The sequence below is a fragment of the Mobula hypostoma genome, chromosome 1 (assembly GCF_963921235.1).
Source record: "Mobula hypostoma chromosome 1, sMobHyp1.1, whole genome shotgun sequence".
NCBI classification, from domain to species: domain Eukaryota; kingdom Metazoa; phylum Chordata; class Chondrichthyes; order Myliobatiformes; family Myliobatidae; genus Mobula; species Mobula hypostoma.
In genome coordinates this window covers 56,998,233-57,011,615 of record NC_086097.1, presented here as the reverse complement: position 1 = coordinate 57,011,615, position 13,383 = coordinate 56,998,233, and the positions used below count along the sequence as shown (strand labels likewise).

General features: G+C 38.9%; 1 protein-coding gene across 2 annotated transcripts in view; it reads right to left on the bottom strand.

The window, feature by feature from the left end:
- The window catches only part of arid4a (AT-rich interactive domain 4A), a 119,644-nt gene that overhangs the window by 70,894 nt on the left and 35,367 nt on the right, over positions 1-13,383 (bottom strand). For both annotated transcript variants that reach the window (XM_063049562.1, XM_063049572.1), the window contains exons 6-9: positions 11,401-11,480; positions 11,226-11,323; positions 3,171-3,306; positions 757-836 (exon numbers count right to left, since the gene is read on the bottom strand). In XM_063049562.1, the coding sequence (XP_062905632.1) occupies positions 757-836; positions 3,171-3,306; positions 11,226-11,323; positions 11,401-11,480 (394 nt within the window). The remainder of the gene's footprint in view (positions 1-756; positions 837-3,170; positions 3,307-11,225; positions 11,324-11,400; positions 11,481-13,383) is intronic.

Sequence of the window (13,383 nt, the reverse complement as noted above, 5' to 3'; positions counted from 1 at the left end):
GTATTGCTTAGCAATGAACTGAATGATTTGCGCAGAATACCCATCAATCTATGAACATCCCAGAGTGGAACACCTTAAAATACAGAGCTAAATTTAGTTAGTTTACTCATTCAAGTGGACTCCAATATGAAATTAACTACCTTAACTACCAAACAGCACCTTACGATGGAATAACTTCATAGATTTAGTTCTGGCTTTAGCAGTTGTGAGTGTATAACCAAATGGTTGAATACAGCCAAATAAATTTTTAAGTAACCATTTACAAATGAGAGCAACAATAATTATAATTCCAAAACGTATGAAAATGAAAATAATTGCATGAGGATAAAAATAATTAAATGTCACGTAAGCCTTAAGATTCTTAATAGTAAACAAATCTGATGAATAGCCTTGTCGTTGCCATTAAATATTCTATCAAAAGATATGAGCAATATTTTGTACATTTTTTCTTGCATGAAAAAGAAGGCATGAAGTTTTAAATTTGTTTCTAGTGAATTACATAAGCCTCCTTTGAGACAAGGAATCATTACTGTAAAGTTTAATATCCAAAGAGGAATTAAGTCAATAGTTCATCTTCACTTTACAATGAAAATCAGAAATCCAAAAGTTTTAAAAAATCAATGTTGAATATAATCTAAACCCAGTACAGAGTACTTTGGGAGTTCAACATTAATTATTTTATACGTTTACAGACTTCAAATATTTGCATGCTAAAGAAAATATTTTTGTTTTTCCAGGTTTCACATTGAAACTTACAATTTGGAGTCTGCAAAAGATCGTACTAAACATTGATCCTTTTTCACAGTGATTTCATCACTGCAACTTGGAGACAGCACCTGTAATGAAATGAAGTTTTTCTGAAATTTAAAATAGTTGCAATAAGCCAAAACCAAAATGCCAAGAACCTAAGGGAAAAAAAATATAATTTTAAGAAAATCATTGCTCATATACAAATGTTCTCCATGGGAACATCATCCAAATGGAATTTTGTTTTTTCGATTTTCTTCTGTCTAAGTTCAAGTCAAAGGTTAACTATTCTAAGAAGTTACCCAAGTTTTCTCAAACTTAAGCAACCAGAAACAAAACCACGGTCAGTCTGATCCTTCAGTTTTAGTCCAATATGAAACAATTTCCATACACTGTTCAGAAAACATACAGACAACTTATGAATCTTTTTTTAACAGCTGATTGGCTGACATCAAATTTGGACACAAAATGTATAAGTGGCTTACAGGATGCCATTTACTGTAATCACAGTTTTATAAAGCAGTACTCTATACTCTAATGATCACCCATGTTATTAGTGAGAAAATGTGGGTGGAAGTTAAAACGCTATTGCAAAATATTCAGGATCTAACATGGTGATCTGAGAAAATGGGCTTTCTTCCGGCCCTGCAACATATTCCTAATTGATGTGATGATTCAGCTCAATAAAATCACTACTAATTGCAAAATATTTAGGATGGATGGAAAGAGGAAAATGGAAAAGGAAACATTTTCTTAACTACATGTGAAGTATATCAGCCTCAAACTAAAAATAAATTCTCTTCAATGGAAATTAGTTTTTAATCCTCTTTTTCACAGAGTTCTGAATGAAGTGAGAAGTCATTTTTTTTAACAGCAGGGCATTCAAAAAATTAAAGCTCATAATGCAGGAGGTAACATATTGGCACGGATAGAGGGTTGATGATTAAAAAAGAGTGGATATAACTATGACTTTTTCTGGTTAGCAAGATGTAATGACTGGCATGACTCTGGAATTGGGGGTGGGACCTCATAATTTATATTAAAGACAGATGAATGTACTGACGGTAGGGCTGCTAAATTTGCAGATGACACAAGGACAGGTAAGAAAGTAAGCTGTGAAGAGGATTACAAAGAGGGTTAAGTGAGTAAAGGTCTGGCAAAATGGACATAATAAGGGTAAATGTGAGATTGTCTATCTTGGCAGGAGAAGTAAAACATTATGAGAGGTTGCGAGGCTCTGAGATTCAGAGAGACCTGATTCTAGTACAGGTTTTACAAATGGTTAGAAAGCAGCTAAAAATAAAGCTAATAGAATTTTATGGTTTATTGCCAGTAAACTTGAATACAAAAATTGTGAGGTGATGATTGAATTACATAAGCCATTTTTAAGGCTGTCTGGAATACTGCATATCCTAATGCCCTCCTTAATCAAGGAAGGATATAAAAGTACTAGGAGTAGTCCAGTAAAGGTTTATAAGCCAAATATCTGGAATGGGCATGTTATCTTACGAGGAAAGACAACACAACTAACTTTGTATCCAATGAACTTTTAGGCGAGTGATTGGCAACTTGATTGGAACCAGACTGATCTTGATTGGGTAGATCTGAAGATATGCTTTGTGGTAAAATCTAGAATGAATGTTTCAAAATAAGGGATCAGACATTTAAGACAGGTGAGACTTTTTTCCCCTCTGAGGACTGAGTTTCTTTGGAACTCTCTGTCTTACTGTATAGTGGAAACAGAATCTTTGAATATTGTTAAGGTAGAGGCAAATATATATCTGATAAACAAGCTGTGAAATGTTACCACATGAAGACAAAAAGGCTGAGTTGGGGTTAAAATCACATCAACCACGATTTTATTTAAAGTTCAAGGAATATTAAAGGACTGAGTGCCCTAATCTGCTCTTAATTCATTTGTTTGTATGACTTCTAATTCAACCTGACCAGATTATTTCAGAGAATGGATTTTGCAGTAGCAGTGAGCCTGCAAACATCTGATCTAAGAAGAGAATCAAGCTCAGGCCTGCCTAGATGGAAGCAAGACTGCTGGTTGTAGGAAAAAGGATGGGTACTACTTGGCGCCCCTGCCCAAAGTTCACTCATGATGTGAAGCACATTGCATTCAACAAGTGTTCCAAAAGCTGCTGACACCTTAGGACTAACATGGATTTGATTGTTACAATTTAGTTTTAGCGTACAATTTTCAGCAACACATTCTGAACCTTGCAGTGCATATCATATTAATTACAAACTTGATATACAATATAAACACACATTATTTTAATTCAAGGTATAAATGTCAAACAATCCTGAATGTGCTGATGATAATAATCATGCAAAGTAACTATTTAAAAATTATAAATAACAGTGCAGCTTACAACGATAAAAAGAACACCAATAAATTATGCACTCTCACTTACCAAAGCTGGATACCAGCCTTTTCTTTTATCCACATTGCAATCTACATAAACGACTTTGCCCAAAAGTTCATCATTAAGACGTCGCTTATCATCATCTTCTTCTTCACTTGATTCTTCCTCCCTTTCATCTTCAGGTCTGTAAAAATATTTAAGTCATGAACTTCTTAATAATGAATCATTGTTTACATTTTAAGAAATACTAAAATTACATACAGTAAAAACCGCTGCCCTTAGCAACCAGGAATGAGAAGTGCTGATTAATACAGAATTACATTATCTAATATATTACATTGTACAAAAATGACATAGGAACAATACAGTACACATAAAAACTTAAGGAATACAAGTAGCACAACTAGAAGCACCTACCAACAGCATCTGAAACTACACTCAGCTGAATAATTAGAGTTACTGTATTACTGAAGGATTTCTAAACAGAACCCTGTTCAACAAGAATGATAAACTATAAATACCAGTTTTTAAAGCACACAAATCGCAAAATATCCAATAACAAATCTTTCATTGTTTACTGAAAATCACCAAGGCAAAAACCATCACTTATTGCAACACTCATAATTCAAGTAACAGCATGTTAAATAATCAGAATGAATTAATCAGTAATTTTAAGAATCCTGAGAGGCAAAAGAATCTTGGAAATTTAAGGAACCTTAAATTTAGCACAGTGGTAATTACCACTGGATCAGTAATCCAGAGACCCAATTATACGCTAGGGACATTAGTTCGAATCCCACCATGGCAGATGGTGAATTTGAAGTCAATAAAAATATCTGATAACCATGAACCCATGTCGATTGTTGTAAGAACCCATCTGGTTCACTAATATCCTTCAGGGGAGGAATCATGCCATCCTTACCTGGTCTGGCCTATGTGTGACTCCAGACCCACAGCAATGTGGTTGACTCTTAAATGCCCTGTGAAATGGCCTAGCAAGCCACTCAGTTGTATCCAACCGCTAAAAAGAAAATAATGAGGAATGAACCTGGATGGATAACCCAGCATCGACTTAAGACACCAGAAACGACAACGGCAGAACCAGCCCTGTCGACCCTGTGAAGTCTTCTGACTAACATCTGAGTACTTGTGCCTAAGTTGGGACAGCCGTCTCACAGACTAGTCAAGCAACAGCCTGACATAGTTGTACTGACAGAATCATACCTTACAGGTAACATTCCAGACTCCATCATCACCATTCCTGGGTATGTACGGTCTCATTGGCAGGACAGATCTAGCAGACGTGGTGGAACAGTGGTATACAGTAGAAAGAGAGTTGCCCTGGCAACTCTCAACATTGACTCTGGACCCCATGAAGTCTCACGGCACCAGGTTAAACATGGGCAAGGAAACCTCCTGCTGATTACCAGGTACCATCCTCCCTCAGCTGATGAATTGGTACTTCTCCATATTAAGCAGCATCTGGAGGGGGCATTGAGGGTGGCAAGGGCACAGAATGTACTCTGGGTGGGGGCTTCAATGTCCATCACCGAGAGTGGCTCGGTTGGACCACCACAGACCAAGCTGGTCAGGTCCTACTGGACATAGCTACCAGACTAGGACTACAGCAGGTGATGAGGAAACCATCAAGAGGAAAAAATACACTTGACCTCATTCTCACCAACCTGCCTGCCGCGAAAGCACTTGTCCATGACAGCATTGGTAAAAGTGACCACCAGACAGTATTTGTAAAGACTAAGTCCCATCTCCACATTGAAGAAACCCTCCACCGTGTTGCAAGGCACTACCACTATACTAAATAGGATAGACTTCGAACAGATCTAGCAGCCTAAAACTGGGCATCTATGAGACGTGGTGGCATATCCCCCACTCTAACAATACCACCAGGCCAGGGGATCAACCCTACTTCAATGAAGAGTGCAGGAGGGCAGGCCAAGAACACCACCCTGGTGAAACCACAATACAGGACTACCTGCATGCCAAACATCATAAGCAGAAAGTAACAGACAGAGCTAAGTGGTCCCATAACCAACTGATCAGATCTAAGCTCTGTAGTCCTGCCACATCTAGCCGTGAGTGGTGGTAGACAATCAAATAACTCACTGGAGGAGGAAGCCCCACAAGTATCCCCATCCCCAATGAGAGGAGCCCAGCACACCTGTGCAGATGGTAAGTTTGAGGCATTTGCAACAATATTCAGAAGTGCCGAGTAAATAATCTAGCTCGGCCTCCTCCAGAAGTCCCCAGCATCCCTGATGTCAGTATGCAGCCAATCCAATTCACTCCACGTGATATCAAGAAATGGCTATGGGCCCAGACAAAATCCCACAATTGTCCTGAAGGCTTGTGCTCCAAAACTTGCCACATCTCTAGCCAAGCTGTTCCAGTACAGCTATAACACCTGTATCTACCCGGCATTGTGGAAAATTACCCAGGTACGGCCTGTACACAAGAAACAGGACAAGTCCAACCCAGACAATTCCCACCCTATCAGCCTACTCTCAATCATCAGCAAAGTAACGGAAGGGGTTATCAACACCTACTCGGAAATAACCTGCTTATGGATGCCCAGCTTGGGTTCCATCAAGGCTACTCAGCTCCTGACCTCATCACCTCCTTCGTCCAAACTTGGACCAAAATAACATTTGACTGAGTATGGCATCAAGGTGCCCTAACTAAAGTGGAGTCAATGGGAGTTAGGGGGAAAACCCTCTCCTGGTTGGAATCATACCTGACACAAAGGAAGATGGTTTTGGCGGTTGGAGGTCAATCATCTCACCCTCAGGACATCACTGCAGGAGTTCCTCAGGGAAGAGTCCTAGGACCAACCATCTTTCAGTTGCTTCATCAATGGTCTTCCTTCTGTCATAAGGTCAGAAGTGGGGATGTTCGCAGATGAATGCACAATGTTCTGCACCATTCGTGACTCCTCAGATACTGAAGTAGTTTATACCCAAATGCAGCAGGACCTGGACAATATCCAGGTTTGGGCTGACAAGTGGCAAGTAACATTCGAGCCATGCAAGTGCCAGGCAATAAACATCTCCAACAAGGGAGGCTCTAATCACTGTCCCTTAACATTCAGTGGCAAATCGTCACTGAATCCCTTACTATCAACATCCTGGGGATTACCTTTGACAGGAAATTGAACTGATCTAGCCATATAAACACCATAGCTTCCAGAATAGGTCAAAGGCTCGGAATCCTGAAGCATGTAACTCACCTCCCGACTCCCCAAAGCCTGTCCATCTCAGGTCAGGAGAGTAATGGAATACTCACCTGGATGAGTGCAGCTCCAGCAACACTCGAGAAACTTGACAGCATCCAATACAACGCAGCCCCCTTGACTGGTACCCCTTCCACATGTATCCAATCCCTCCACCATCGACAAACAGTTGCAGCAGTGTGTACTTCTACAAGATGCACTACAATAACACACCAAAGTTCCTAATGCAGCATCTTCCAGACCCATGACCACTACCAAATAGAAGGATGAGAACAGCAGATACCTGGGAACACCACCATTTGTAAATCCCCCTCCAAGTCATCCTCCATCCTGACTTGGAAACATATCACCATTCCTTCATTGTCGCTGTGTTAAAATCATGGAATTCCCTTCCTAACAGCACTGTGGGTGTACCTACACCTCAGGGACTACAGCGGTTCAAGGCAGCTCACCACCACCTTCTCAAGGGCAACTAGGGATGGGCAATAAATACTGGCCATTCCATAAATGAATAAACTTAAATAAAATAAATTTCAAGACAAGTTTAAGCAATTTAAACAATATTTCATACAGAAATAAAATGAAGATTAGTCATTTTATCATCAGTAAATTCAATAGTACTCTTAAATGACAGTGGTTGAATGTGACACTGGGAGAATGCATTTGCAGTTCTTTCTTCTATGTCCACTTGAAGGGCTGACTGCTACCTCGCACTCAAGATTTTATCTCCCTCATTCGGCATGAATTTTACTGTTAACTTAGATTACACATTTAACCCCAAGAATAAAATTGAACTGATGTCATTCTGATCTGGAGGCAGCAGTATTGTCAAATGCACTTAACCTGAATTTAAAGGTCAATTATCCCAGGATTCTTGACTACTTTAGGACCATATGACATAGGAGAATTACACTATTTGGCCATTGAGTCTGCTCCACAATTTGATTATTTCTGATTTATTATGCATCTCAAACCCATTTTCCTAGCCTTCTCTCCCATGACCTTTGACACCCTTACTCATCAAGGAACTATCAATCTCTGCTTTGGCCTCCACAACCCATTGTGGTAATGATTCCACAGATTCACTACCTGCGTGCTAAAGAAATTCCTCCCCATCTCTGTTCTAAAGGGGCGAAAGGACATCCTTCTATTCTGAGGCCATGACCCTCTGGTTCTATTCTCTCCCACTATCAGAAACATCCACTTCATGTCCACTCTATCCAGACCCTTTAATATTAGTAGGTTTCAATGAGATTCACTCCCCGCACCGCCCCCCCACATTCTTCTAAACTACAGTGAGTACAGGCCAGAAATCACCAAACACTCCTCATATGTTAACACTTTCATTTCCAGGATCATTCCTGTGAACTTCCTCTGGAACCTCTGCAATGTCAACACACCCTTTCTTAGATACAAAGCCCAAAGCTGGTCACAATATTTCAAATGTGGTCTGACCAATGCCTTATAAAGTTTCTTTTCTACATTCTTATTTTTTACATTTCAGTCCTCTCAAAATGAATGCTGACATTGCATTTGCCTTCCTTACCACCAACTCAACCTGCAAGTTAAGCTTTAGGGAATTCTGTACTAAGACACCCTTGTCCCTTTGCCCTTCTGACTTCTGAATTCACTCCCTGTATAGAAAACAGTCGATGCTTTTACTCTTTCTATCAAAGTGCATGACCATACATTTCCTTACACAGTATTCCATCTGTCACTTCTTTGCCCATTCACCTACTTTTGAGCACTAGACTTCGCAACATTAACACTAATCAAAATGCTCACAGATTCAGACTTTCTGAATTCTAAAGATTCAGGAAAGAAATGGCAAAATTAGACAAGTTATAATTTTCCATTATATTGTCAACCTTCACTAATCCGGCACCATTGGGACCTGAGGAGTGCCGGATTAGTGAAAATGCCGAATTACGGAAGGATCACACTAAGCATAATCAGTGCCAGATTATCGAAGGAACCGGATTACAGGTAGTCGAATTAGTGAAGGTCGACCTGTATTTCTTTTTCCTCTAATTTTTACAATATATTTCAAGTGTTTTTTTCATTTCTTAAAATTTTGGAAATTATTTTTAAATTTTTAACGATTTTCAAAGTGTCTGAATACATCAAAAAACAGAAGACGGAAAACATTGCAAAACTTTGCAACATTTGCGAGAAATCAAACAGATTTAATGCCTCATGCTGAGTATTCTTCAGTTGCAGAGGTGGAGGAAAGAATAATAAGGCAAAGGAGATTACTGTGATTGGGCAAGGCAGTACATAGAGGTCAATACATTAATGGCACCATTGAGTATGATAACAAAGGAAAATGTGCAGTGTAGGACTCTCTAACATGCTCAGCAGGTCACATTATGCTAATGGAAAGGAGGAAAACAGTCAAAGGCAGAAGAATATGAGTTTTATCTAAAGTTACAAAACTCGATCTCGATACTGGATCTGAAAGGCTGCAACGTGCCCAATCGAAGATAGTACTATTCCTCAAGCTTGTGTTAGGCCTCACTGCAACAATACAATAGGCCATGGTGGAAAGTTAAAGGAGAATTAGAATGGTAAGTAACAAGAAACAGGGTCATCTGACATACTCAATGCAGGTGTTCTGGAAAGCAGTTATCCCAATCTACATTTTGTTTCTCCATTAACAGCTTTGAAAAATATCAAAGATGGGAGACAAACTTTGCAAACTGATAAAGGCTTGCAAAACAATTTTGCCTATCCAACTTATTCTAGCTCACTCATTTCAGAACCATCTTCGCCAGTGAAATCAGCCTTGTAGAATGAAAGAAAAGTAACTCACTTGGTGCAAATGGCAAGTGCTTGCTCATACCAAGTGCGACACATACTCAAGAACTAGAAGCAGGAAAGGACTTTCAGACCCTCAAGTCTGCTCCACCATTCAACACTTCTCTCCACTCTACTAATTCCAAGAATCAATTTGGTGAATCTTTGATGTATTTATTTTGTTACAAATATAATCTTCCATAGGTAAGGAGACCAGGCCCTGACACAATATTCCTAGGGCAGCCCCCTAGGTTCCAACATACAAGCATTTTCTCGACTTTTGTATTCAGATCTTTGTCAAAAAAGAAGTCAACATACCAATGGTCATCCTAACTGCTTGCTGTAACCACACATCAACTTTGTGATTTACATGCAAGGACACAATCAGTTTCTCAATATATATATATATATATATATATAAATATATATATATATATAAACTGCTTTCTTCAAAAGTCAACAATTTCTTGTCTTCCCACATTATATTGCAGCTGCCATGTTTTCACCAACTGATTTAACTTGTCTATATCCCTTTAACAAAGCTGTCAGCAATCTCATTATACCACCTTGCTTTGTACCATTTGCTTCTTCGAATATTACAGTTGAATCATTACTCATCTGAATTATTGCAATTGATAGGAACCAGTAGGGACGCAGAATTGATCTACAGTGCACCCTACTATCAGAGTCCCCAGCCCAAGAATACTTGTTTTTCCCCCCCAACTGTTTTCTGTCAGTTAACAAATCCACTGTCCACACTACTGCATCATCCACGTATGTATCACACCCCCGATACTCCCTGATCTATTCCACTAGTAACTACTTTGGAAAAGTAAGGATTGTTAAACATGATTTCTCTTTGATAAATCCATGTTGACTCCACCAATATTATTACTGATTTCTAAATACCTTGCTGCCATTTCCTTCAAATACATTCTATGGCAGAAATCTGGTGGAGATGGCGCCAACAAACAACAATTCCTCAGGCGGCATCTACCACAGAGTCAATTATTTCACATTTTCTACGCCTTTTACTTACACATTTTAATCTTAGTTATGTTTCAAAACTGCTGGAGCCTGTGACTTGAAGTTTGGAGTTCAATCGAGTGATCTAGCACTCTGCTATCCCTAAAAGATTTCCAAGAGAGGACCATGAGCATGAGCTGTCCCAAACAGGAGACCAGAGGTGAGATGCAGGACCATGTTTGACTCCATTTCTCGCTGATCGAAGCATTGAAAAAAATTGAAACATCCAGGCAAATGCGGAAGAGGCCGGGTCACGCTGGGGGTTGAGAGGTCATGTCGAGCTGGGGGTCACTTCCCACGGGAGGCTGTGTCTCGGTGCATGGAGGCCCCATGGAAGGATTGGTTCGAGCTGTTGCTCTTCTCAACGCTGACAGAGGATGTTTTTGAAATTCTGAGACATATGTGGATTGTAGTTTATATTGGTCTCCTTCAGTTTTTCTATGTTTTCTTTCTTGCTGCCGATTAGCGGGTGGGCAATATATTACTTTTTTGGGTAAGGGAGGGGTTGGGTATTTGATGTTATTGTCACTTTTTTTTGCGCGGAAAGAGCTTGGGGTTAGGGGTTTGATGTTTTAGTTGCCCTGTCTGGGTGAGAGATCTGTTAGTTTTTGTGCGAGGGAGTGACTGGGGAGGGTTTTTAGGTTTGCAAGTTTTGTTTCTTTTACATTTTTGTGCAGGGAGGGGTTCCTCAACAACTTCCATGGATTTTCTTTATTTTATGGCTATCTGGAGAAGATAAATCTCAGGGTTGTATGTACGCTAAATACTTTGATGATTAAATGAACCTTTGAAATGATAGAAATAATTGGCAAAAGCACAAGCATATTTATAGAGGCCACTAAAACTTCCAAACTGCTTTGAATATCTTATAAAACTAACTGTTCATCAACATCACTCTTATCATCACTGCTCAGTTTAAATACATCTTCGTTAACATTTCCTGCAGCACATTTCCTATAACACTTTTATCTTTAATTACTTCATGTTGCAGAGGTACAAAACAAGACATTACTGATTAGTAAAATTGTACTTACGCAGGAGCAGACGATGATCTCCTTCCTCTATTTGTTTTCTTTCCAATTACAGGTGTGCCAAAGTGCTCCGGGTTTGTAAGTGGTAACTGGTCAAGGGTCTAAAACCAAGTATTAAAATTATTGCTCTGAATTATAAAGATTAACACATGGCATCAACTAGAAAGCAATATCTCACCTCACTCTCAGCAAAATGTCTCTCTCCCTTTAAGCATAAAGATGTTCGTCGAAGTGTCCTCTCATCACCATCATCAAACACTAAAGGAAGAAGATTCACCGAATCAAAAATAACCTACAAATTTATACCCTGATATGCATTTGTTGCATATCAGAACAGATTAGCTGCAACTCCTGCTATCATCAATCGAAAAAATTAACGTAAATTTCCTCTAAATTATGTGATAATTCAAGAATAGTATCATGTACCAATCTAAAATAGTTATATTGGCATTTTTGTTGTTGTAAACAACATAAGTGAAGAATACAGGACTTAAATCTTTCTGCTTTATGTATGTTACACATTTATACACATTAAACAGTACAGCTCAATTTTTGACAAAACAGTCCAAGAACACCATTCAGAGAATTATATTGTCACTGAAATAGTACTTGAAACTCTTCACTGAGAAGCAATGCAGAGATCACCCACTGAAAAAGCCAGTGCCTTTTCCAAACTCTCCTTCAGGTAAGATCAAACGTTAAGAACCATGGACCATTTCTTATTATTGCATACCATCATTAAAATGCCAACGGTTTTCTCACTGCTCAGCAGATCAGCTCCAAACCCTACCCCCTCTCTCCTCGATCAGTCCACCAAGGCTATAGTCAGACAAACATCTGTCACATTTCACCTGCTGGTCACAATTCCTATCACCTATATTGACTTCCCTCAGTCAACTCTTTGCAAATCAGTCCCCAAGAGCTGCCAACGCTAAAGATTTCACATCATGTTTTTAGGGAAAATTGTTAGTTTCTGACTTACAGAAAATTTAGGAATGGCTCCCTTGCATTACCTGGGATACCCTGTACACCAAAAAAAGTTAACCCAGGACTCAATGGAACACCACTTTATATTTTCCTCCAGACTAATAACATGCAGATGACAACTGCACTGTATTTCCTGCCCTAAAACAAACTTGCCCATTTTGCCACTGCTCTTCGACAGTGCTAATATCAATTTACTGACCAAATTATTATGAGACATCAATCATCTTGATTCATCAAAAAAACAAATTTCAATTTAGTTAATCATTACCTTCATCATTCCTTTTCAATACATACTTATCTACTTTTTTTGCCAAATAATTATTTCTTGCAGGATGCCTGAGCATCTCCAGTTGTTTATCCTTACATCCTTTTTGATGAAGTACTCAATACATTGGATTCCAGTTAACTGGGACACATTGGGACCAGTGTATTTTAGCCCAAATAAACAGCTGTCCCAATTACTCAAAATTTCATGGAAATAGTTAAAATGGTATAGAAAAGAAAAACTTTAACTGAGTATCATATTCTACTGAGGCAGTCTGTTGGTCAGGATCGACCATGGATGTTGCGTCCCAGATGCCTACGTAAAATGCAAGCCAGGGCAGTATGATTTGGAGAGCAAGCTGTTCACAGATCATGTATTTAAATGAAATACAGAATAAGTCAGAACACTACCAGTACAGATTGAGAACACCTTATCTGACATTACAAAATCTGAAAACTGAATTTTTTTTGAGCACTAACATGACATCACAACTGGAAGACTTCACAAGCATTGGGAAGGTTCCCAGGCGATACACAGAGACACAACACAGAGAGTTCGGAGAAGTGACTTCACAAAAGTAACGAAAAGAAGTTATTGAAAAATAGAAAACACTGCTTAAGGTGAAAAGATAAGACCTTGATTGTATATTGAAATAGTGGATTTGTCAGCGTTGGTGTGAACATATGCTGCTTAATGGTACGCTGATCCTGAAACAAGCAAAGATGGATCACGACTAACTGAAAATTGGAGGTAAGTGTGAATATTCAGCAGGATGATTGAAGAAATAAGAAAAGGCACCATATTAAATTTTTTAAAGATCCATGGTGATAAAGCATCTGCTGATCACAAAGCAGCAAGAAATCCATTGGTGAATTTGCTAAGATCATCATCAACGAAAATATAACATGC